This window comes from Eurypyga helias, unplaced genomic scaffold (genome assembly GCF_000690775.1).
Source record: "Eurypyga helias isolate BGI_N326 unplaced genomic scaffold, ASM69077v1 scaffold31636, whole genome shotgun sequence".
NCBI classification, from domain to species: Eukaryota; Metazoa; Chordata; class Aves; order Eurypygiformes; family Eurypygidae; genus Eurypyga; species Eurypyga helias.
The window spans coordinates 1-26,506 of record NW_010259107.1 but is presented as its reverse complement, the minus strand read 5'-3'; the positions used below and the strand labels follow the sequence as shown (position 1 = coordinate 26,506).

Sequence of the window (26,506 nt, the reverse complement as noted above, 5' to 3'; positions counted from 1 at the left end):
TCAGCTAGCTTCAACATGAAAGTTGTCAAACTGTGCAAACTCAAACGAGCGAGTTCCAATAGCAGCCCAGCCGTTACTTGGTTTAGAAATGGTGACATTCTCCCAGAGTGGATAACCATTTAACAGTCCTGAGGCAGAAGTGCCCTGTAAAACAAGAAAAAATCCAGTGATTAAGTATGTTGACACAAAGCCTACTCACATGGGAGAAGAGACAAGATGTCAAGTCAACTTTCAACCACGTTTCACATGTTTTCCATGCAGAGGTGCTTCTAAATATTGCATAAGACCTCCAGTGCCTATCAGCTCTGTGAAACAGATCTAATGCTTTTACAGCAGATATAAAAGGCTCATCTTCCCTTAACTCACAGCTTTGAAAACTCAGCATAGAATCTGAAATATAAACTGTTTTTCCTCTTCCACTTGTGTCAGGCTCCCTCAAAACAGCCCAACCGTCATAAGGGGATATGATACACCTGGCACTGATTCTGCAGAATTAGACAAAATCAAAAGGAAAGATGTATCTTAGCCATTAAGCTGAGAGGAAGAGTGGACAGCAGAACTTGCAAGTATCACGTTGCCATTAAAATTAAAAACAGTTTCAGGAAAATTTATCTTGCCAATGTTCCAATAAATAGTATTTATTGGGGGGGGGGGGGGAAATAAAAATGTACTTCGGTTTTCTTGTATTTTTTAATCTGAAAGAATTGCAGACATAGGTAAAAGCAAAGAATGCCTTTCAAGAAGAATGCCTCTCAGCGTAAGAATTCATTAAAAAGGGCTCTGCGTTTCTGTTGTTACATGAAAGGCATATTTGGTACAAAATACTTTAAACAGTATAGATGGAAATTTGTAGTATCACCATTTTAAAATTACCACCACTGTTTTTTGTTTCAAACAATTTTATGCTGTCCATTGAGGTTAGCAAACGTCTTGGTCCATTTTACAGTTGGCAGTCACTGTCATAGGTGCAGGTGTACAAAAACCAACACTAAAAATATATCCTTTCTGGTCAATGCCTCTGGTATGAGCCTCCCTTTGTGTCCCAGTGGGAAAGCATGAAAGACAAAAACCAACTTCTAATACTCACTGACATAGTGAAAAGACTCAGTACATAATTTTAAAACAGTGTTTGCTTCCATAGAGGATCTCCCCACCTGAGTCAAGCTTTCCCACATTTCAGGCCACACTGCAGTTGCAAACGTTACATTAGGCAAGGGGATTAGGCATTCAGCAGAGGAACTTAAAGCCCTTTAGTTCCTTGCACCAATGTCACACCCAACTAAGTGCACAGGTATATTTAAAGTACAGCCCGGGAGTACTTTCCTCACCAAGTGAGTATGGCCAGAAGGGGTGGAGTGGAGGGAAGGAAAAAAACATGTGAACAGGCTTCACATTAACTGTGGCCTATTTTTACAGCAAGACTAAATTCATGCTTTTCCAGTAAAGGAAAGAAGGTTGACAGCTCATCTGAGTTTCCTATTCCTTAACTAGCTCCACATACAAAGGGAATTGGTGGAGCCAGATTTGTAAGACAAGCTAGTTCAGTAGTTTACTGATGGTCTTCAGAACAGAAGTCAGGTCTTGATCTTTTCATTAGATTAAACAAAATATTTGCCCCTCTAGCCTTCCTACTTCCAGTTTTCACCTCATCTTTCCAGTTATTTTCTATACCCTCTCCAGTTTCTCAAGATCTGTTTAAAAATACAGGGAGTAGAACTTGGTATGGTATTTTAAGACTGGTTTAAAATAACAGATATTATTTATATTTTAGATAGGACAAACTAGTGCAAGTAGGCAGTCAACAGTATAGCTTGGTTTTGTCTAAATCATTTAGGACTGGAAATTTCATAACTGGTTTTCTAGCTTTTTGCCCATGTCCTTACCTGAATGTTGAGAGTAAGCGTATGCCAAGCGCTATCCCGGACACCAGAAAGTCCTTTCATTAGTATTTCTCTCCCAGCTGAAAAAGACACTTAATGTTAGCAAACTGTTACTTCACCCCTTTGCTGAGACTAATAGTTCAATACCAAGCTAGCTGGAAGAAAATAATCACTATTTTTCAGAAGCGTTCTGGACTGGCGTCTTATCAAATTTCAACTGCAGCATGGAAGGCTTAACACAAATTTGGACTCCACATTATCAGTGCATTCTCTGGTTTTGCCAGGACTGTTTTTCCACTGAAATCTCCGATGCTCTTAGGAATTTTGCCTGAGATAAGAATTCCCTCTGTTGAGGGTACGGGTTCATGAAGTGTGACAATAGCTATTGCTTTGCTTGTTCTATAGCTCTCCTCCATTATGTATTGGAACTTGCTTAAATCAGAGGGTTTGAGCTGCCACATCATCATGTTGCTTAGTTCTACTCAAAATTTAAACTAAGCAAAAATTGGGTGTGACTGGCACCTGGATGGTAGACCTGAAAAAACTAAGTGCTACCAGTAGAATCTTCAATTATTCAGTAGACAGTTTTAGCTGCAAGTTAATTTAACATTCAGGCTCTCTTCTAGAAAAATAAAGATCACTGAAAATAGCTGTACAGAAAAATATTACCATGTTGCTTAACAAGTGTCTCAAGTCTGAAATAATGAGGCAGTTAATCAAAATACTTGCATTTCATCTAGGAAAAATTATTTCTGACAGCCTGAGAAACTAATTGGGTAATGTTGCCATGTCTTATTAAAAAATAAAAACTGAATCAATCCTAAACACTAGTATGTTTTTACATACAGATGAAACTTAAGTTGCTATGGAGTTAAACATTCCAGTTTCCCTAGGGAGAACCAGTATGCTAAGAGAAGCTAATGCAAACCCTTCCCTTTTTTTTTATGGTAAAAATTAAAAAAAAAAAAAATATGAGAAATGAGAAACTACAGCTACCAAACAGAAGATGAGATTATTTTTAGGGTCCAGTACTGTGTGGAACACTTTCATATCAGATATACTGTAGATCTAGAAGTTGCATCTGACTCATCAGAAACTACTGAAAACCTTAATTTATACTCATGAAGTGATAGGAAATGCATTTAAAAAACAAAACCTGCCACTATTTCAAATCAAATTAAAAAGCACTTTTAGTTCTTGATGAAGTGTTATGACATACACTCTTCTGTCAGGTGCTCTACAGATGAACACACATGAATATCAGCATCACAAGCAGAATCTGCTCTCACTCCACTAAGCTAGACTAACAGTAGAATGCATAATTTGTGCAAACAGTAGGCCACTTATCATCACCACTTAAGACAGACTGTAGCACATTAACTTGCACTGCTCTACAAGACAGGCCAATGCATTTCAAGCAGGATTTTCTCTTTAGGTCTAGTACAAGAAAAAAGATCAAACCTTTCTGTAATTAATATTGTATCAGAGTATTTATGAAAAGCAAAGTAATTTATATTTGCTAATGTAAAATAGCTTTTGCCAACTGAAAAAATAATCCAGAAAGCTGAGACTAAGAAGCAGACCAGCCAGTAGCCTTCAGATGCTCTCTTCACATACAAAACGTAGCCATCGTTAGACCTCAATGGATTAAATTCATAGTGATAAGTGAATTACAAAATCTGAATGTTAGTCATTTTTATCACGGCTATCAAAATGACACATCCATATCCTAGCATCCACTTAAGCAAAGAGCTGCTTACCTAGCTCTTTTTTACCTAGCAAAGAGCTAGTTACCTAGATCACCGGTGACTCTGTAGGTGCCATCTGCAAAAACCCAGAAGAAAACTCCTTTGGTACGTCGAACATATAAACCACCGTTGTCGACTCTTCCTGCAACAAACACGCCCCCATCATGTTGTTTTTCTATGTAGATGTCACAAGTGACTGTCATGTTTACCCTAGAAGAGAAAGTTAGTGTTTTAACAAGCAAAGTATCAATTTTTTTGAGCAGGTAATAGGTAGCAGAGTATTCCCAATGTAGTACAGCAATCTTTTTGAGGAAAGATTTAGCAATCCTAATTGTGACCTCCAGGTGCGAGATACACATGACTTTCTAGATTAGTTGTTTCCTACCTGTGTGTCCACAGAGTTCTTTAGGAAGAGCAATCCTTCCCAGAAACCAACAAAAAAAAAAAAAGTGTATTGTTAGCACCCTTCAGTTTTATTTTTAATTACAAAGCAAAACAAAGAAAACCCCCCAACACAAAAGGTTTTCATCTCTACAGAAAAATTTACAGGTCTGCAAAATGAAAAGTTGCTTTTAGATAACTAAATCAAATCCAAGACTCAAGATGATAGCAACACATCTGCTAAAATTTAATCTTCATTTCTCTAAGATTTTTAATACAGGCCAAGTCTTAAATAACCCAGATCTCTTGCACAGAATGCCAGAACAAACTTGTTTAAACAAGTTTGATGATCAAACAGGTTTAAATTATTTGATTTTTCCTGAGGTGATACTTTAGCTCAACAGCAAAACACCCTGTTATACACATAACAGAAGTAAAGGAGAATAATGCAAAGGAATACCAGAACAATCAAGTAACACCTAGAAAATTTACACAACTTCCCCTGCCCCAAAGTTGTGCTACAAGCCTCTTAACAATACAAATTAAAGGCATTCTTTGCCTCTATTAATATATATTCAAATTAAAAACCTACATCCCAAGTCTGAAAGGACTTGCAATATGGATACAGTCACAAGGTTGTATATTTAGGAAGTTTCTGATTGTTTATAATTATTTACAGAATGTGAAAAGACTTTCTATGACATCAGCTAAGCTGATAACTAAATCATAGTGTGTATATATATATATATATTATGTACATAATATTTATCTTAGCAAATCATCTCCTCACCTCTTAGATAATGGTAAGAATGACCTGAGATTTCATTCTGAAGTAATGCTATTAGAAGTATCAGATTCTTGGATGTTAGTCATTACACAAACAAGATATTTCTTGCCTCCCTATGTATTAAACAAGAGACCTCTACATCTTGCTTAAGCCATTGTAAAGAGATTGGAAGCTATGTAGAATAAGTAGTAATATTTTCAAGATCTAGGTAGGTTCAATAAAACCATCAGAGCAAAACACTAATAAATTCAGGAGTGGAAACAAAATATTTTCACAAGCAGGAGATTAAAATGAAAACTAAAACCAACTAAATACTCCTGAAATTTAAATCACAATAAATTGCCATTGATGACTGAAGTCCAACACCATTAAACAGAGAAATTCAGTTCAAGATTGGTTTGGTATTTCAGTAGCATTCACTAATGGTTGAAAACATCTACCCATTTACCTAGGACAAGAGGACCTGAAACTGAAGACTATAATAGAAAGTTACATATCAGTAAAACTTGAACCAGCTGAATATTCAGAAAGCAAACTTGGCTCTGAAAACAAGATGAAAATTCAGGAAGAAATGGAATCAAAATAAGAAGTTTTTAGGAATCTCAGTAATTTAAAAACACATCCTGTGTAGCTGTCACAGGTATCACTGAATATGATACAATCAATTTTCCTACATTAATTAGAAGGGGAATATGAGACTTGGCTTAACAGAGGATGCAGAAGAAAACATCAAGTAAGTGACGAACAACCTCCAGCTACAAGATGGTGGCATTCTTCCAGGCCTCAGAGCAAAGTGATTCAGAACCAGCTTCAAGCTTCTAATTTTTGGACTGGGCAAGTGATTGAAAAAACATTTGGGGGACCAATGACCCACTGAAAGTGAAAAAACCCTGACAGAATGGCTATTTTAAAGAAGATATCAAAAGAATTTAAGCTACACTTCCAAACAGAAGAAAAGTTTATTACTTACCATTACTAAACCAATTATTTAACAGGCTATTTCCCAAATGTTTTCTAATTTTAAATAAACATTATGCTAAAATATGCTGCTAGCCTCCAAATTACCATAATCACAGCTCCTAGAATGAATTTCAATCATAACCATGCTCTTATCAAACCAGTACATCTCAGTTACATTTACCCAGAAATAAAACTGTTAAACTGTTAAGTAGCAGCTGAATCAAATCCATACAATTCTAGGAACTGCTCAGAAGATGGCAGTCTGCAACAAATATAACTGAATTAACTCCCAGGCTATTTCATTGATACGAGATTGACCAAATCACTAACAAGCAAGACAACTTAAAATTAAGTAATTTCAACTGAAACAAATTGTGCCATTTAAAAACGTACTGAAGCTCAATGCAGAGTTTGAATTAAGATTTTGACTTGGTCTTTCCAGAACACCAACCCAGATCCATTATTCTGAAAAAACAGTTTGAACAAATACACCCAGCAGGACATTAGGAAAAAAAATTTTCAAGACAGTGGATCAATGGGCCAAGATACCAAGAGATGTGGTGGACCCTCCACCCTTAGATGTTTTTAAGACTCTTTTAGACAAAGGCACAGTTGATCTCTTAGAGATAACAGCCTGAGCAGGGTTCAGTGACTTTTGGAAGCCCCTTAAGTCATCATTCCTATGTACCTACAGAGTCTGAATGCAAAAACCCTCTGTCCAAGAGAAATGAGGGTTGAGACAGATTAACCGATCATAATTCACACTGTTAAGGAGGACATGTCCTCAGATGTTACAAGAAAACAGTATTTACGTACCACTGAAAATTTCCTATGAGACTGATGGTCTGGTCTGCATCAGAAGCCCAAGTGACTGGTCGTTGAACCACCACCTGGCGGAGTGTGAACACATGATCTCCCGGGTCAGAATCATTTACGTAGTATTCAAATACACCTGTCTGATCTGCAAAATTCGGGGCTTCACTGAATGGGGGATTTCCTGTTCAGAAAACAAGATACATATCAACACCAAAACATTCTATTTCTTCTGTGTAATCTTGTTTTCAGAAATTTCCTCTGAAAATATTCCCCAGAATTTTGATTTACTCTACCAAAGCATAGCCTCCAAAGCTGAAGTTTTGAGAGCTAGAAGGGGATTTTAGTTTTGGGTTTGTTTTTCAGCAGACCCCAGTGTCTGCAAACACATAAACAAGGTAAATTACCTTCTTCCCTATCTTCTTTCCAAAAAGTAGTTCACTATAGTTATGAGCTATATCATTTGTATCTAAAATTTTAAAGCTGTTACTGACCACCCAGTTAAGACAGAGTTAAACATACCTCACTGCAATGGAAGTATACGGCTGTAAGTTGTTGGAGAAGCAAGTATAAATAAACAAAAATAAACCAGACAGACTGCTCCATTTTCCTTACATTAGAGGACACAAATAACAACTGTTACTGCCTTTCTACATTAAGGCTGTACTTGTGTGTGAATTAAGCTTTTGGATAAGAGAATTCTGACTTACGAATATTGAAATCGTCTTTGTAATTTGAAGGAAAGGGCTGAGATGGTGGAGGCTCTGGGACACCACATTTTTGCCCTGTCTTGAGTGTGGTTAATGTGTAGACTTCATCCACGCTTAGATCTAAAGAAAGACTTCCATTCAACACCTGGAATTAAAGAAAGCTCAAGCTGCAAAACAACTACATGACCAAGTTCCTTAATTAAAGGAGATCCTCTAATGTCCTGATTTAAGGCAAAACCTTCTTCTTGCCTCAGCTTTTATTATCTCCAAGCTATTTTGAAAACCCCCTTCCCCCAGCCTCTTTATTACCTCCAGGTAAGCTTGTAAATAGTAAGTGAAACTGTAGTCCAACGAAACTAATGAAATATGCCCTAATTATGCAGTTTAGACAAGAAAGTCCAGGGGTTCCAGCAAACGGGGAAAACACACCTGAAATTGCAGGGAGACTGTAATTAAAACTGATTGACTTACCTTTACAGGATGCAGTTGCTGGAAAAGACTAGAGTTTCCAGATTCAAAACCAAGTCTAGAATGCCACACCTGAAGGGTGTCCACCATATACTACAATGAAGCACAATACAAAATTGGAGGGGGGGGAGGGGGGTGGAGAGATAAAAAAACTTGAATATCCACCTTCAGAAATACCAGCTCTCTAAGGGTGTTTAATTGTATTTTAGAGCTGTTGAATACATTACAGGCCATCACCCTATTCAGCTAGCCATTACATCTGCCTTATATTTTTATAGATTATACGTCAATGAGCCATTGTCCTAACATGCAGCAATACTGCTTATAAAAGACAAAGCATTGTAATCACACATGCAATCTTTAGCTTCTCTGTTACCAACAACAATATCCCTTTGATGCAAGCTGTATGCCTAGGAGCAAATAATCTTTTGCTGATTCTGCTTTACTGTGTGACCTTTAGTTTAGTTGCTGGTTCTTTGATATTTTTAAGCAAGGTACTTTGCCTACAGATCTCCAAACTTCCACAATACTATGGCATATCAACTACATTAGTTGCAGACTTTAAAAAACTTGTAGGGGTTGGATATGGTTAGTTACCCAGAAGAACAACAAAGCAAGCAACAGTTTGGTTTGCATAAGCTGTCTGATACGTCCCCCAAAGGAAGCTGTGTATCAGAAGTGACGCCCAACTATTTTACCTAAGGATTTTATTGCCAGAAGTATTGCCCAGACTATCCCCTCCTAAATGAAAGGAAGCCAATCCCACCAAAAATCAAATTCCAAATAGTAAACACTTTCAGCTTCTGAGAAGCAATCATCCATATCAACTAACAAAGATTCTCTCCACAGTGTGAAAGTATTGTTTACATTTCAGAGGGAAATTCAGTTCAAAGAGATTTTTAAAAACCCACGCACTACAACTGGGAGCTTCTCAGAACATCTCTTCATAGGATAGAACAAAGTATATAATCAACTGCATATATACAGTATATGATCCATTATATACAGTATATGATCCATTATATACAGTATATGATCCACTGCAGTTACTCCCCTGGAAAGGAGCTGGTAACAACTAGAAAGGTCAGGGCCATGCTGGCTGGACAAACTATATCAGCATGTCAGAACACCCAGCCTTGGACAGGACAAGGGGTAACGGGTTTAAATTGAAAGTGGGGAGGTTTAGATTAGATATCCGGAAGAAGTTCTTCACGGAGAGGATGGTGAGGCACTGGAACAGGTTGCCCAGAGAAGCTGTGGATGCCCCATCCCTGGAAGTGTTCAAGGCCAGGCTGGATGAGGCTTTGAGCAACCTGGTCTAGCGGAAGGTGTCCCTGCCCATGGCAGGGGGGGTGGAACTAGATGATCTTTAAGGTCCCTTCCAACCCTAACCATTCTATGATTCTATGAAATCCTAAAGAAAAACCCAATTGCATTTCTGTTTTGGAGAATTTCTTCTCTAAATATATAGATCACTAGACTGGGAGGTAGTAATGGTACAAATTCAGTTATGGCATTACATCTCAGGCTAAAAGCAGAACTAGAAAGCTTAAAACTTTTCCAGATGTGTAAGACACTAGTACTGGAGTAAAGAACTCCGATTTCTAACAGACCTGTGATACTGTCTTGCAAAGAGTATGGATAGCAATTTATTTTACAAGACCGACCAAACGTATTCAAGATCTACTTACAAATGACCCTTTGAGGTTAAAAGTTGCTCTCTGAGGTGTCACACTGAAATAAGGCAGTGGAGGCCTGATACACCGAGAGTGATCCCGAGTCTGAAGAAAAAAAATAAACAACAGAAGGAACATACATTACTGGAATGCCTCACATGGCAATGTTCATGAAAATCATGCAGCATAACTTGAAATTAAAAAAAAGAAACTTGGAATCAATTTGCAACTATTTATTTCACTGTTCTCTTAATAACTGCAATTACACTAGCTTAATAATTTTATTTTGAATACTGTTTAAAAAAGCATGACTTAATTTCCTCCCAGAGCATGTCATCAATTTGAAGCTAATTTGTGATATAAAGATGACACATATATTGTTCTCCAGGAAAATTCAACTAGCTATTCAAAGTTGAGATAGGAAGAAGGACCTCTAGTGGTCTCACCAAGCTTCAAGCATCAAAGAACATATTCACAGGTATTGAACTACAGAAATCAAACCAGGTTCTTCATGACCAAACATTTCCTTTGTCCTTTCCTGTTCACAGGAACTGCTGATGCACATACCATCGTTTCAATGATGATGGTAAGGTTTCCTAGGCCATCCGTCAGAGCTACAAAACTGCCACCTCCTTCCAAGTGTCCATCCACCTCCAAGTATGACCAGCCTGGCTGAGTAAATTGTGTTGTGTGTGCTGAGACAAAACAAACAATCAGAAGAAAATAAATAATTCTTAATTAAAAATAATACCATTTTTAGTCTGAATTAAAATTTCTCTCTTGTATATTCTTGCACAATGAAAGCTTGATTTTGGGAAGGAATTAAAAACTCTCACAACAAATTCCACCTATAAAGAAGAAAGATTCAAGAATTTTATTAAGGCACAATTAAAAATATCAGCTCTGGGCAGATGAAACAGTTAAAATGATAATTATTTAGACAGAAAGAAAAAAAAAACAACACTATTACACCACTATGAAAGTCAGTCATGCACATTCAATATGAATATTCCCCACAGTTTAGATTTTCCCAAAAGTGTCTTATTTTCTTCTTTAAATAAACAGTTGAGCCAGTGAAAGCATGGACAGGCACCTCCATGAAGAATAACTAAATAAGTATGGTTTTCAGCACATAAGAGAGTAACAAAAAAAGAATATGATCTAGATCATGAAAATCCTGAGCAACATGGAAACTGGAACAACTGCTCAGTTGTTCCGAACTGTTCAAATGACAGTGCAGCCATTTTTTTAATGCTTTTACATTGGTTACAGGTAACTAGCAGAAGTATAAAAATGAAAGCATTTGCCTTGTTCCTCCTTTATGGCATTGCATGTGCTACCTACTCTACTGACCTGTGGCAAAGACAGTGAAATATTACAGGACTAGAGAGTAGCCAGTGAATCAAGGTGTCCACACATGCTATGTGAACGTATTCCCCTTTCCCCAAGTACCAGAAAATGCTGATATACACAAACCAAGAATCCCAAGCACGATAAGAATACAGAAGTTCTCAGTTCCATTTTCTCAAATTAAGAGGTATCAAATGTCCACTTAAGGACTGAAAAAAAGGACAGTAACTACAAAAGTAAACTAACCTTTATGTGCACTTCAGACTAAAATACTTTAATAGTAACAGCTATAAAAGACAGCAGTTTATTCATTTATGCTGTATCTAACAGTCAAGTATTAAGATTTCCCTTGCTACAAGATCTTTCTTCTTTCTATTGAAAGGAGCTTTTTTCCTTCTTTTTCATGAAGTATTCACAAGACTTCCATAAAACTAATTTGATTCAGTACAAAAAAATAATGCACATTAGAGACACTAAAGGTAGGCCTTGGAAAATACAGTTATGCTCTGTGTTAGACCAAACTTCTACCAACAAACTTTTTACCTGTAATCCAGATAGGAGCTTCTACTCTGTAGTGGCCACTCCATGGTTCTTGTGCTGTCATTAATCCACATCGACCAAAGGGCAACTCTTCATAATAACTAGCCACCAAGTTCCATGCAATGGTTCAGGGGGGGAGGAAAAAAAAAAAAAAAAAAAAAAACACACCAAAAAAAACCCACAGGTTTATTTGCTCCATTCACATGGATATTGTTAGATTAACTCAGTACAAGAATTTAGTCCTCTTTTTTTTAATCCAGCATACAGTGAAAAGAAGTTTAAGGTAAAAAAAAGAAATCTTCCCAGCTAAAAAAAACCACACCAACACAGGAGAAGAAAATAAAACAAGTCAACTTTCAGTTTCTTACAAAACTGATGATACATTCTCCTGCTATATCACCATAAAAACTCATACATAAAAGCAATTGTGTACTGAGGGTTAAAGAATCCATTCATATTTACTTTTCTTCCTGTTCTTAAGGGAGAAAAATGTTACAAAAGTTCACAGTTTTTTGCTGGAATGGGTTTTGTATGGTTGTTGGGCTTTTTCCTTTGCTTATTTGGTTGTTGGTTTTGTTATTATTATTTACTGGGGTAAGAGGGGTGTGTTTAAGTACCACTGAAAAAAAAAGTAATTCTTCCTTTTATCCATCTAAATAATGAACAGATAACAATGCTAACCAGCCATCCTCCAGGAGTTCTTGCCATTTCAAGAAGTTGTCAGGACACTGACAAGGTTCATTTCTTCACGTCTTCTGATTTGATCTTCACTGAAAATCTTTTGTTAGGACTTTAAACTTAAGACTTAAGTGCCATAAGTATGGAAATACAGCTTAATAAAGCAGTTATGTAGAAATCAAAAGGTGGCATGCTATTCTGCTATTGCATACACATGAGTGCAAAAACCTCACATTCTAGAATCACTGCCATAGATTTATCACACTATATATGCATTCCAGAAGAGATCCTGAGATCCTACAGAAGTTGCTTATAAAATAAACAACTCAAATTGTAAACTCAACAACTTGATCACATTATACTCGTTTTGCAGAGTTTCAAACTTAGAAATGTAGGGAACAAGTTCAAAGGAAACTAGCTGAGCAGAAAGATAAGCTGCCTTTCACCAGGAAGACTGTTTTTAACATAAAAGCCAAGATAACTTCAATATTGGATATAGGGACTTAGAACTATTCCACAGTAATTTCTAAATACAATACACGGGCCTGGCTGTCAGACTGCTAAACAAATGGGGCATATATAATTACAAAGTGCTTGTTAAAAAGAAAAGAAATGGGAAAAAGAAAGAACCCAAAGTAAGATATTAAAGCATATGTGAGTCAAGAGGCAAGGGGAAGGGTCTGAAGTTCCCATACAAATTATTCATCTGTTAAAGTTTCAGCTTGCAGAGAAAGACACATTTCAAGATTCACAGAAACCTGGTGACTCAAGAAACTTCCAAATATCCAAGTGCTTTGTGCTGTGCTCTGTTTCAAGCATTTCAGACAAAAAAATATTTATCCTTATTGTTCCAAAATGACGTTACACAAAAAACTAAAGACTTCCAACAATTTTGCTTATAACTTGATGCCTACATTTTCATTAATCAGATTTCCCCCCCCCAGAAAAGTAGTTGTTGCACTGGTAACATCAAAAGTATGGTTTCTGTTCTCCTCTCAAGTTATGCAATTTCCCAATAAATAAAACAGCTTTCTTCCACATTTCAGTTTGGAAAGAAAACGTGAAGGTTACATTAAACATATCAAAAGTCTACAGCAAGTTTTAGAATAGACTCTGAGAAATAACTTGTATGGAAAAACTAAATAATGACATCTGTACCTATTACTTTTAACTGAAGAAAAACAAGATGATTAAGACCATAAGAAAGAAAGAGATAAATTAGATTTATTCTAATTTTTCTCCAGTGTTTTTCATGTTGTTAGTTCTTCAGAACATTCCATTTTTAACAAACATCAGTCTCATAAGCATTTGAGCTCAGCTGCATAAGCCATGGGGTACTGTGGAACAGTAACTCAAGACTACATTAAAACTTGTGGGACATCTACACCAGAAAGAGGTTAAGGACAGTAGACTTTATACCTTACTGTATTTGAATTCATACTGACAGCAGAAAGAGTTTCAGTTCACCAACAATCTTACCATAGCAGATGGATGCGTTATATAGCATTTTAAACAATTCTGGCATATGAAGCAAAAGCAGGCAAGCATGCACAGCACTTACGAGGTCATGTTTCCATTCACGTAGTTTTGGTTCAGGATCCGAGCCCAGCAGCCTGCACCTACTTCATCATTGAAAGTACTGTAATCTTCTGAAGACCACAGCTTCTTCTTAGTTAATAAGGCATTTTGCACTGTTTTTGTTCCGGGATAGTGAGCCCTACATGGTATTTTAAAAAGAAAGCACTTATCACAAAAAGAAAAATCTAAGCCTGGAAGTACAAACAGCAGTAATGATTCACCTCCAAACTGAAAATGGAAAACAAACTTTCTTTTGAATAATACTAATGAAAGATAAGAAAATAGAATGAGAGCATGCCATCATATTCCATAGCTTATTGTATTTGCTTGGGTAGAAGATTAATAATTCTGATACATGCTAGCATTAAGTAAAACTAGCTTTAAATTTGCCATTTCTGAGCTTGCTAAAGCAAAGCTTTATCCTGAAACTGAGCTGGAAGATTTTCACAACTGTAATGTGCTAAACAGAGATGTTACCTTGCATCTCATGCCACCTTGTACTGTCTCAAACAAAACCATCAATAATTATAAAAGTAACAGTAGGAGTCAGTACTAGCCATTATTCTAGGAACATAACTGCATGAATGTCTTAGGACCTAAACACAAACTCCACTAATTTTGCACAACTTTTTAATAAACACAGCTTTCAAAAAGACATGCTAGTTGGACTGTATGTGTTAAGGAGGTATAAATTGAAAACAGTTGACACATATAATGAAAGTTCTTCCCAAGATCTTCCTTAGTATGAGGAGAGATGTTTTTGCTCAAATGAAGACTAGTGATTATACTCAAACACAAGATTGATTCACTATGCCAAATTAGTCTGACTGAAATAAAGCCTTTCAAATCACTTGCAGAAAACAGGGTCCTGGTTTTCCCCTCACTCAGCACACTCACTAAACACATTACACACACTAAAATGAAACTATCAGCACTGGAAAGAAAGGCATAAATATTTCCTTTACCATTAGCCTGAAACTTGACAAATTGAGACATTTGTGACAGGGACACAAGAAATACCAGTTTTTCTAGGATGACTGTTGTTGGGTTTGGTTTTGGGGTTTGTTTTTTTTTTTTCTCATTATTTTTTCCTCTACTGGATAATAGGCCATTTCCCAGTGCTGCAGTTCTTCATACACAGCTTCACTAATAATAATATAACAGACAGCAGAAATTTTAGCCACATCCTTCTCTGCTGTACAGATTAATGTATATCTCCCCTTCATCTTGGAACACAAGTATTACCTTGATACCAAGCAAAGGTTTATTATAATGGCATAAAGTGTGTAGCTTGCAAAGATGGAATGTTTGTCTTGCTACACTCCATATGCTGAAGACCTGTTTCTTAAATATTAAGTCAACATCCCTACCAAATACAAGCTGTATTTTACAAAAAGAAAACAAACAAAAAAAAAAGGCAGGGGGTGTGTTCTAGAGAACTTTATGAGAGATTACACAGGAACAAAATCTATAGAGAGTTTTAATTTCCTGCCGTAAAACAGTGGGTTGCTCCACTGTTTTGTTCATGAGGGAAGAGAAATAATTCAATAACACTAAAGCTATGGAAATAAATTGGATGATACACAGGATTGAAGTTACGGGGTGAACAAACAGGTTCCAGAGGCTGATTCCTTCAGTACCTTTATTGACAGCTTTTCTCCACTTAAGGCCCACACACTTTCTCGTTTACTCCCACTGGTGTGCATTCAGGTAAAACAGTTTCACCACAAGTTGAGAAATGAATCATTTTTCTCTGCTCTTAGATGCAGTTTCTATCATTGTTAAACAACACAGTTTACACTGTATTTCCTTTTCACTTACACTGCTGTTAAACAAGGGGGTTTTTTTTTAATTTTCATGAATACCTGAATTACTACTTAAAAAGAAGGACATAACTACAGAGTGTGTAACTTAATTACATATGAAAACTAACCTTTTAAAAAATAAGTACACCAACGTTGGTGGGTGGGTGGGTGTGTTTAATAGTGTAGAGTGTATACTTTAAGAAGATAGAGATGCAGAAACCAAACATCTGCTATCGGATTACAGTGAGGGCTGTCACACCCAGTATATGCTGGATTTGTTGAACTCCATGTGATTTATGTTTAAATAAAACAGCAGGTCATGCTACAGCCCTCTTAGGTGTCTTGTGCCTCTCTACAGTCTCAACAGCTAACAAATGGTGTGCAGCAAAGGACAGGAGATTAGCTGTGTCCAGAACAGTGTGCTCTGCTCCTTCAGTAGAGGAAACAAACTTTTTACTTCACTGGAAATAAGAACTCCTACAAATGACTATTACTCTCAGGACATAATTGGTTCACTCAAGGACCACTATCATTTGGAGAAACTTGAGTATCCCAATTAATGTTTCAGGAAAAAAATCACAAACTCCTAAACACCTACCTTTCTTGCTGCCCAAAAAGATGAACTAGAGCGGAGTTTATGCATCATTCTTATAGATGTGATGCCTCAGTACAAGCAGTGGGATTTTAGATTCTCTGCTCAATAAAGCAGAGAGTCAGGCACACTGTAACAGACAACCATTTCAAAGAGAGGAAAAATGTGATGCATACCATAAAAGAAGGGGAAGAAGAATGGATCTTGGTGAAGGAAAGGTAGTGAACAGAATTATAGCAAAAGTGACACATGAGCTTAAATGTCTCACCACTCAGAGAAGAATTTAACAGCTATTACTATTGGTGTTTGCATTCTTCAAACCACTGTAATTTACAAAAAAAATATTTTCATTGTTCCCTCCTTCTTTCAGTCCCTCTAGAACCAGCAGATAGCTGGTTCATCATCAGGGCCTCTAGCTACTAGAATGGTAACAAAGTATTTCTAAAATGAGTGGGTTTTATACAGCAGATGATAAGCAACGTAACTCCAACGGGGGGGGAGGGGGGGGGAATCCAGTTGCCCATCTAGGGCAACTAAACTAAACCAGATGTAGAAGGCAACATTAATAAGAAACTTTCTTCTACTTCGGGATTGCAAATGCTGTTTTGCACAACTGCCCAGTGACTTCATTTGAATAACTTAGTTAAAAACAAAAACCCAAAAAACTTTGTGTTATTTTTTGGTTTGCATATAGCAATGGACCAAAGGGGACGAAGGAGAAAATCAGATAGAAATAGCAGATTTTTCCACCATTTTTCTCTCATGCATCAGTACAAGGCTCTAGAAGTTAAATAAATCTTAGAAAGATCAACCTATATAATACACTACAACGAAGCTTTGCAGAAAAGCACTACCTATGAAAACTGCAAAACATAGTTCTCCAAAACATCTCTAGAAAAGAGAAGTCATCTGCTAACACCACTATCTTTCCTACTCCTCATTCTGTGTTAGCATACAGGCCTGGGAGGGACTTGGGACAGTTTGAATTCCTGCTACTACAGGCACCACATCCTGGAGTAATGTCACAAGAGCAGCTTGTTTTTCTTAGGTTGTTAACTTGGACATAATTAGGTCTAATAAATTTCTTTAAAATGTTTGGTTTTCTGTGACACCTACATCCAACCAAGTGTGTGTTTGGAACAGATCTGGTTAGGAACACTGATGCTTCTAACCAAAAAGACTGAGTTGTCACCTAATGGCTTACTAAATTTATATTAGGTGAAAATAAAAGTTGTTACTCCAAACTCACTGACACTGTCTAACCACTTCCTGTTTTCTGTCAATTAACAGCAGGAAGAGGTGAGGGAGCTAAATTTTCAACACGTAGAGTCAGAATAGCTTGGTCTTTAAATAGAACGTAAAAATCTAACTGGTTTAACAGTGTTAAAAAGAAGTAGCACATCTAAAGTACAACTATGAGTAACTGTGGAATATGCAAGCCCATCCTTAAAAAGCATTAAGAGCTACAATGTAATTTAAATATCTTCAAAGTAGGAATAATACTTATTTATAGTTCATTATATTTCATTTCACTAGAAAAATGATGCAACCATAACACATCTGAAAAGCTGTTTGGAAATATCACATCATAAAGAGCTTTGATGACCTGGGTCATATTCCTATGTGGGTGAACATCTATTAATAGTTTTACTGTGTATCTTCAGGGCTCCCTCTAATTTCTAGCAATTACAGTATCTTGCAGACGAAGCCTGGATGCAAACAGTGCTTAAACCTGTTGCTTTTGTTTTATTTTACAATGTCTCATCCACCTTGTCTGATGAGAGACCTCACAGACCACAAATTATGTTACCAAGACCAAATTTGATTCTATGTGCATTCCTGTAAAATCTTGGCTATCTGCAGTACTTTTCAAATTAAAAAAAATAAAAAGCCAAGAATAAAAGACATCATGATGAGACATGTACCACTATATGTCCAGCAGCCAACTAATTACCCATTACACAAAAGCGTATTTCACCTTCCTGTTAAGATTGAATCAGAGTAGGGAGATGAAACTTACACTTGCAAAGAATTAAGCAAATACAGCTTACTAAGGCAGTGTAAAAACAGCTGAGCTTCAGGAACTGACTCTGGGTGCACACTTGTAGCTGCCAAAAAACAGAAAGGAAGCATGCTCACTAAATTAGGATCATGGTAACTACAGCGGATTTGTATCTAGTCAGAGCAAGCTCCCGATTTCATTCGCTTCTTGATCCACACATGATCCAAGACCCCTTACAAAAAACTCACGGGATACTTCTGGTTGCTCAGAATAGGGGTTTGGGATTGATTTGGGGTGGACACTGACCATACATCTGTATTTGGAGGGAAAGTCTTCATTTCTATACCTCCTATGGGTCAGATATATTGAAGATTAACATAATAGATGCAAGTTGAAAAAAGAAACAGCCACATTTGAAGCATGTGATTGGGTCAGCTGAGTTTATGGAACCTAATAATTAAAATTCAGAGCTACTGTAAAAAGAAAAGTTAATGAGCAAGTCTTACACACATTTCCATTCAGCATAAAAGTCAGTAATCAAATTTATTCTATTGCTTTTGCAATATATTAGCATTGTATGATGAAACCCAGAACCAGAAAAACAAGTCAGCTGGTTGCATGCTTTCCAAATGCAACTTTCCCATCAAAACAAAATGTGAACTAAGAAACAAGACATCATTGTAACTAAAAAAAAGAATCATATCCCCAGTTCATTTCTGGATCACACCATTTTTGTAACAAACCAGTGGAAGTCAGTCATACAATGCTGTAAACAAAGCTGTAAAGTTAAAGTATTTTTTTTGCTTATCAAATACAGGAACCAAACAACCCTCAGAATGAACAGGGTTGTCCAAAAAAATTTTCAATTTATCAAAGGGGCAACCACAGCCAATAGGAATCTTCTACATGATAGGAGACTCTTGATTCAATTAAAGGGTTGAGGCTGTCACCAGGACAATAGCCCATGTGATTTGATGTGGTTTAGTAAGCAAGAGAGCATCAATACTTTCATTGCAGGTAAGAGTATAGAGAGATAAAGCTTTGGCTGTGTTTGTTATAAATCAGCAAGACAAATTATGAGCAAACCACCAAGAAATTAAAAAAAGAGAGAACCCCCTACCCAATCACATCGACTGCTCCATGGAGCTCAGAGTCAAGCAGCAAGACAAAGGAAATGGGCTCCCACAGTCTATCGCTGGCTATGATCCTCACCTGCTGCAGACCGCACTTATCCAATGTGTATCTCAACAGCTTTTTGGGGAAAAAAAAAAAAAAAGCAAATAACAGAGAGAAGGGACAAATAAAAAAATGTTTTTCAAATTGTCAAAAATTTATATTGGGAAAGGCAGCATCTTCTTCAGCACTATTTGAACATATTTCAAAAAAATAAATCATGTTACAATTTGTTTTCACAACTTGGACAACAAGTATTCCAGCAGTACACCAAACAGAATGTAATAGATTTGAAGGCACCTTGTGCTTGACAATAATGACAACTTCTTCCTCTACCATGCCAAACTCCGAAGTACATGACAAAAGAAAAAAAATGAAAAAACATTTTTTTCTTGTTTTCTTACACACAGAGAACTGCAGATAAAGTTGAAGACAAAGCATAATACACTGCATGCACAACACTATTTGCAGATCAGCCACTTACGTAGATGTTAAAGCTGAGCATTAGTCTACAAGGACCACATACAGGGCAAGGACAACTGAACTATAACTCAAAACTCATGAAATAAGAGTAATTATTTAATGAAGGAGTTGATTCCCCCTATTTACCTGCTAATCAACTATTTCAATTTAACAGTGAAGCAGGACAAATGAGATCAGCTTTTCCTAAACACAATCAACACAAGAAACAAGAAAAAAAACCCAGATACATACAGACCTTATTACTCAACTGTGTTTTATTTCAAGTTTTAAAATTGCAACCACCATACACTTCCCTAGAGATATTTTAAGGCCTTGAAAAATCAATGAAACAAATCTAAGATGTCACGTAAGACTGAGTCTAACAATCTAGTGTCTTGAAGCACAGAGGTCTCCTAAACAGCATTTGCTACACTTGTAAATTCAGATAACACCAAATGGCTAACTACCTTCAAATCATTCTTTATATTTCTACTATATATAGTCTTCTCTAATAGGGAACACTACCTACCAGAAACAGTACTGGCAAGATGTTTTTTTCTCACTGATCAGAATCGTAACTAGCATATATGCAGTTGACAGTAGCCTGAAACATGAAGGTTTCCTGACCCAAAGTCTTAAGAACTTTGTCTGAACACCATATTAACATTACTTTTCCACCGTATCTTCCTGTTTCACTTTGCATGAGAATAATGCAGTATTTGGTTTGGAGACTTACCATATGTACGAAGGCTAAAGTATTTATAAACTGGAGGAGGATCCTCATGACCATAGAAAAACAGTTCCAGTGCCCATCTTCAAGAAGGAGGATCTGAGAAACTACAGGACCAAAAACCTAGCCTCAATCCCCAGGAAGATTATAGAGCAAGTCTTCCTGAAAGCCATTTCGAAGCACAAGAACCATAGCAGGATGACTGGGAATGGGAGAATGGATTTACCAAGGCCAAACCACACCTGATGAACACGACCGCTTTCTACAACAAGATGACTACCTGTTCAGGCAAGGTAAAAAAAAAAAAAAAAAAAAAAAAAAAAAAAAAAAAAAAAAGTGACGTCTGTTTAAGGAAAGAAAAAAAAAAAAAAAAAAAAAAAAAAAAAAAAAAATCGGCGGATGTAATTACGTTGACAAAGTCTCCCACCAAGGTGGACAGAAGAAGTCCAACCGGGATGCAGACTGCCAGAGATGTCTCCATCTGCTGATATTAGATCCAGTACTGTTTGATGTATTTAATAGAACTCAGGAAGTTCACATTTTGCTTTGCTTTCACACACAGCTTTTGCCTTCTGTATTAAACTGTCTTTATCTCAACCCACGAGTTTTCTCACCTTCACCCTTCTGTTTCTCGCCCCCCCGCCCCATCCCACTGGGGTCAAGCTGCCTACTGGGGTTAACCCACAACAACAGTTATATGCTGAAAAGGAGGGCTCTTATTTAGAGGGAACTAACAGACTGAAAAACCAGGCTGACAGGAACCTCACATCAAGTTCAACAAATGCAAACACAAAGTCCTACGCCTGGGACAGAATAACCCCTTGCAACAGTACAGGCTGGGGACTGACAAAAAATTCAGTTAGGTACAAGAATTTAAAAGAAAAAAAAAAGAGAAGAGAGCATGACGATGGTCAAACACATAAAACAAGTTGCTCAAAGGGGTTGTGAAGCTGAACAAGCCTCAACACCATGATCTAATTGCACCTGCTTGATGCAGGGGAGTTTGACCAGATGACCTCCAGAAATCCAGTGCAAACCAAGTTAGTTAAGAATTCTATCCAATTACAGATAACATCCCCAGAAATAAGACATTAAAAAAAAAAAATGGGCTGTTCTACCAATAAGATCTATTGGTTTTAAGTGAGACAAACATTACGTCTTAAGATCAGTTACATAAATCCAAAATTAGGTTTGTAGCTTGTGCTTTGAACCACGTAATGCAAAAATCCTGTTTAAGATTATGGCAAAAGCAGCAGCATCCAAAATTATAAAATAAATCCAGAAGACAGTATTTTCTGTATTTAATCTTTATTCTTCCACCAGCTTAGCATAGTCTTAGACAAGTCAATTCATCTTTCTCCCTTACAGCAAAAGTTTTCTGCCTCAGAAAGAGCAAGTAACAGTGAACTGAAATTGTTCTTCCTATTGAAGTGAGAATTTCCTGCATGGCAAGACTAACCATTCATTGAAAGTTGCAACTATGTTAACTATGAAAATCAACAGAACAAACCTCAGAGTCACAGAATCACTAAGGTTGGAAAAGACCTGTAACATGGTCCAGTCCAACCATCAACCCAACATTACCATACCCACTATACCATGTCCTCAAGTGCCAGGTCTAACTCCTTACATAAAACCCATAGTCACTGACAAATAGCTCTTAAGTATTTCACCCATCTTCTTCGTACATTAAGAATTAGCGTGATTTTGTTTTTGGTTTTTTTTAATGGCAGACACTAGGAGACAGGAAAAAAAGAAAAACTAAAGTGGCAGCAATCATTCTGCTAATTGATCACTGTCATCAACTAGATATAAAGTATGATTTGTCCTGCCTAGTAAATAACTGACGACAGCAGATTTTTATCCATCACCCAACATACAATTACAGTCCACTAATAATGGCTTAGAAGTCAAAGAGAACTTAATTATTTAAGAACTATGGAAAATACTTTCATTTGTCTACTTCTAGATAAACTTCAGGAAAAATACTGTGAAATGTATTAGTCTGATTGTGTATTGGCATATAAAAATACATGGCTATAGAAATAGTACCCACCAAAACAGCATGGGTATACACTGGGAATACAGTGTTAAGGTGGTCTTGCAAACAAAACATGGAAGCATAACATATCATAGCTTAAAAGACTTGAGCTAACCATATTACAATTTTTTTTTTAATTATTTTCAAATTCATTATGAATACTGGGTAAGTAATTTCATTTTGTATCAAAGGCTTGTGCTGGTTTTAGTCAGGAAAGAGTTAACTTTTTTTACAGTGGCTGGTATGAAGCTGTTTCTGGATTTACCCTGATAAAAGTACTGATAAGGTATCTCAGGTTGCCCAGAGACACTGTGGATGCCCCATCCCTGGAAGTCTTCAAGGCCAGGCTGGACGAGGCTTTGAGCAACCTGGTCTAGTGGAAGGTGTCCCTGCCCGTGGCAGGGGGGTTGGAACTAGATGGGCTTTAAGATTCCTTCCAACCCAAACCATTCTATGATTTCAATTATCTTGACAATTTCTAAATTTAAAAATATAAGTTTAATCCCAGAATTCCATTCCAAAACAGAGTAACTTAGAAAAAGTCACAGCGAGGGTTATACTTGAGAAGATATTACAGATCAATGTACAGGAAAGGATTTCTGAGAAAAGAATTTGAGACTATTTAGGAAAACAGACTGACTAGCAGATTTTTCAAACATCTAGACGTGATTATCTCCAAGATATACAGATGCAGGGTACTTTTAGCAAATTCCTGAACCTAAGCATTTGAAGGACAGGTGCCTCAATAGCATTATCTTTTTCTAGGTCAGCAAGAACTCTGGTAGTTAGTGCCTTAAAGTCAACATTGGCTGCAAAACATGGTGTTCCCATTATGTACTAATCTTAATTTCTTGATAAATAACACCACTACTGCACAGGAAATAATTTCCTAACTTCATTTTTGGTAATCAGTAGGGGTGGGACAGTTGGGGAAAAATCCATATGACATTCAAGAAAATCCTCTGACAAAAAGAACTTTCATTCTCAAGAACTACTATAACATGTCTGCGGTCCTAAAGGCTACAAACAAACAGGTACTCCAAGCTGTGATTCCGTCAAACTCAAAGAAATAAGAACCATACACACTCAGTGCATTCATTCTGCAAGTTTCATTGGCATGAAAATCACAACTTAAACTTTTCCTAATATTCTATCACTTGCTGAGGTGCAAGGGTTGCCTAACCTAAGTTTTTAAACAAAATCAGTTACTCAGTGCTGGCATGATAATTAGTATTTCTCAGAAAGACACTTGCAGGCGATCAGTGTTTATAAGCTTAACACTTGTGAAAGCAGTTTCTTTATAAAATCCCTCCTTAACTGACTTGCTATAACCTTTGAACCATGCATTAAACCATTATGAGCATATCACACCCTCTTACATATAGATGAGGATAAATGCTGCTCTAGGGACCATAAACATGTTCTTATCACAGCAAGCTAAATGGAGGTAAGTAAGTTAATGAGTGTAACACAATTGAACAATTTATACATGCATAGGTCACTTCCAGTGGGAACATGCCATAATTTTTTAATCCTTTTTACGGTTTTGAGAAATCAGAGATTGCCAAGAAAGCAAAAGCAGCAGAATAAGTATCAATCCAGCTGCCAGAAGCAAGGTAGTAAGAAAGTGTATTATGGAGCAAGAGTGCAGGCAGGTTTTTTTTAGCTGCTAAAATTGAGACAGCTGTATTAGCTTAAAAACAAACTTTGGATGCTTGTTTTTACTTCACTGTCCATGTGTGCACTCCTAATACTGTTATCAGATATAAACAAACTTCTAGCTTTAGGACATGACCAGAAAAATCTCATGCAAAGGAATGCTGCAGACACGGAAAGTCCCAGAGTGATAAGTCCCAGTGTAAAAGTTCAAGTTCACCTGAAATTAAAACTGATTGCAGACCTATGTTCTTTCTGACTTTGAAGATGCACATGCAGATTAGTTAGAAGTCTCCTGTCATTTGCTAGTGCTAAGATAAGAAGTCTGAAGTACAGCTTCTAACTGAACAATTGAAAGAAATGATGGAAGAGTGGTAAGGTTACCTTATACATGCACTACACTGAAAGAAAAGACAAAGACAGGAAGAGTAGTCAGTCACCACTGTACATGATGATGACAAAACTGAGAATGCCTAGGAAGTACGAAATAATGCAAACTTCTCAAAATGGATGTTAAGGTTTACTTACAGAAATGAACCAATAAGCAATGTGTAAAACTCCTCCCTTCTCCCACACTTACCCGACTACCTCAACAGCATCATTAAGAATGGGATCAACTATCATGTCCCGTGCAATGTTCCAATCTCCATCCGCAGCGATGATGCCAATGTTCCTTAGACCCAGTCTGTCCAAAGATTGTCGAAGTACCTTAGTAACAGATAACACTACTTAAAGGACAGCCTTCATCAACCAGGCAACATGATAATTTAAGACTGAAAACAATTTAAGAACTGTAGGAGGAGTCAGTGAAAGTATTTGTCTTCAAACTGAGATGGATATGAAAAGTTCTTAATTCTCAAAGAGGAGCCATAATGAAACTTAGACAAAGTCAATGATTATTTTTAACACTGAACGGTTATCTATGACATTCAGATAGCCCTTACACAAAAATAGGCTTCTCATCACTTGGATTACTTTTGACACCCCATGGGCACATGTACTCCATTCAGACATTCTCAACATACTGACTCCATCCTGTGCATGCATGTAATTCGTTACAGTAAATTCATTACTCAGATGTAAAGTCAGTCATGTCAAGCTAATCTCCAAATGATGACTGGCTGGAATGTGGAAGTGGACATACACCTCCACAAATGATCAGAAGTGAAAGTTAACCTGATCCCCAAAAAAGCATACAGAGAAAACAGGGACTGAAGTTTTAAAATAGGCAAGGCTTGTAATGAATGATGTAGTTCTCTACGAGAACAGAAAATTTTTGCCAAACATCTGTCCTTTTCAAGTGAAGGGCACATAAGCATTGTTTTCACAAGCTATTTTACTGACAAAAAAAGCCCCTAACTCGATTCTCTAACTGTTTGATGTTTAAGTTCACCCACTACTTGGCTCTCATATGTCTCTCTAATTTTCAGGAACATAATGACATAATGCATAAAACTGAAATTGCATATTTACAACAAAACTGAGGGCAATCAAGCTTGAATTCAAACATGCTAAGTGAAGAGAAATTAGATTGTCTTTCCAGCTTCTCCTTACTATTTCACTGTCAAAGATGAAAAAACTCTCACATCTGCCCATGAACTTCTTAGAGAAAATATACCCAGACAAAATATACCCAGCTCAAGCTGCTAAGAATAAACCAGGTTTATACAGGGCTGGTATTATACAAGCATGTTTCAACTGAACACTCAATAAAGAAAAATATTAGAGTATCTGAAAAAAGGACATCAGTCCACAGTCTAAAATCCTTTTTCCAATCTTGGATATAGAGGAATGATGTACTCTGTGTTGTGTGTATAAGAAACATTTTTCCAACCATTTGAAGATCAGTAAGCATGAATCCTTAAATAGTTTCTTGTAACAGCCCTCCTGCACTGTGAAGGAGAATAGGGAGCACTTCCATTTTGACGTGTAGTCAAATAAAGACAGAAAGCAAAGTCCAAGTGTTGGTGAGTGCAAGCCTAGATCTAAAGGACATAAATCTTACGAAGAAGAAGAGAAGTAGCAATAAAGTTCCATTCAGCTGCTTGAAGCCTTTGAAGCATAAAGTTTACCACAAGAAAATTTCATAATGATAGAAATACTTACAGTAAGTTCCTTACAATTTAAAGCTTGCTAGCTAGCTAAACATTCAGGAAAACTGCCTAACCACAGAGCTAGTTCAGAAGAATAAAATTACTAGAAAGGTTGCAGAATTTCCATGTGGAAAGGTAAGTGTCTACAGAACTGCAGACACTCAAAATGCACTCCATAATAACATATGAAGAATGATTCTCCCACCCCAAATATTCATGTTTATACTCATGAAGTGTTAGGGTTAGTTTAAGATGACAGTATTTAAGAACATAATTGGAAGAACAGGATCTTCTTGAATAAGAATTTATAGGCAATAGAATCATCATTTCTTTTTTCCTTTATTCTACTTAGTAAAAAAACTAACTAGTGCCTTAGTGGATGA

The 26,506-nt window shown here is 36.8% G+C and overlaps 1 protein-coding gene across 1 annotated transcript; it reads right to left on the bottom strand.

Annotated features, from left to right (window-relative positions):
• GALC (galactosylceramidase) lies at positions 1–24,738 on the bottom strand (the record flags this gene model as incomplete). Its single annotated transcript, XM_010154583.1, has 12 exons — positions 1–144; positions 1,884–1,960; positions 3,675–3,838; positions 6,573–6,753; positions 7,280–7,424; positions 7,751–7,840; positions 9,439–9,528; positions 9,991–10,118; positions 11,317–11,441; positions 13,553–13,708; positions 19,089–19,219; positions 24,619–24,738. Coding segments are annotated over 12 exons (1,551 nt in total), but the record flags the coding sequence as incomplete, so codon positions are not given.
• Positions 24,739–26,506: the final 1,768 nt, after the last annotated feature.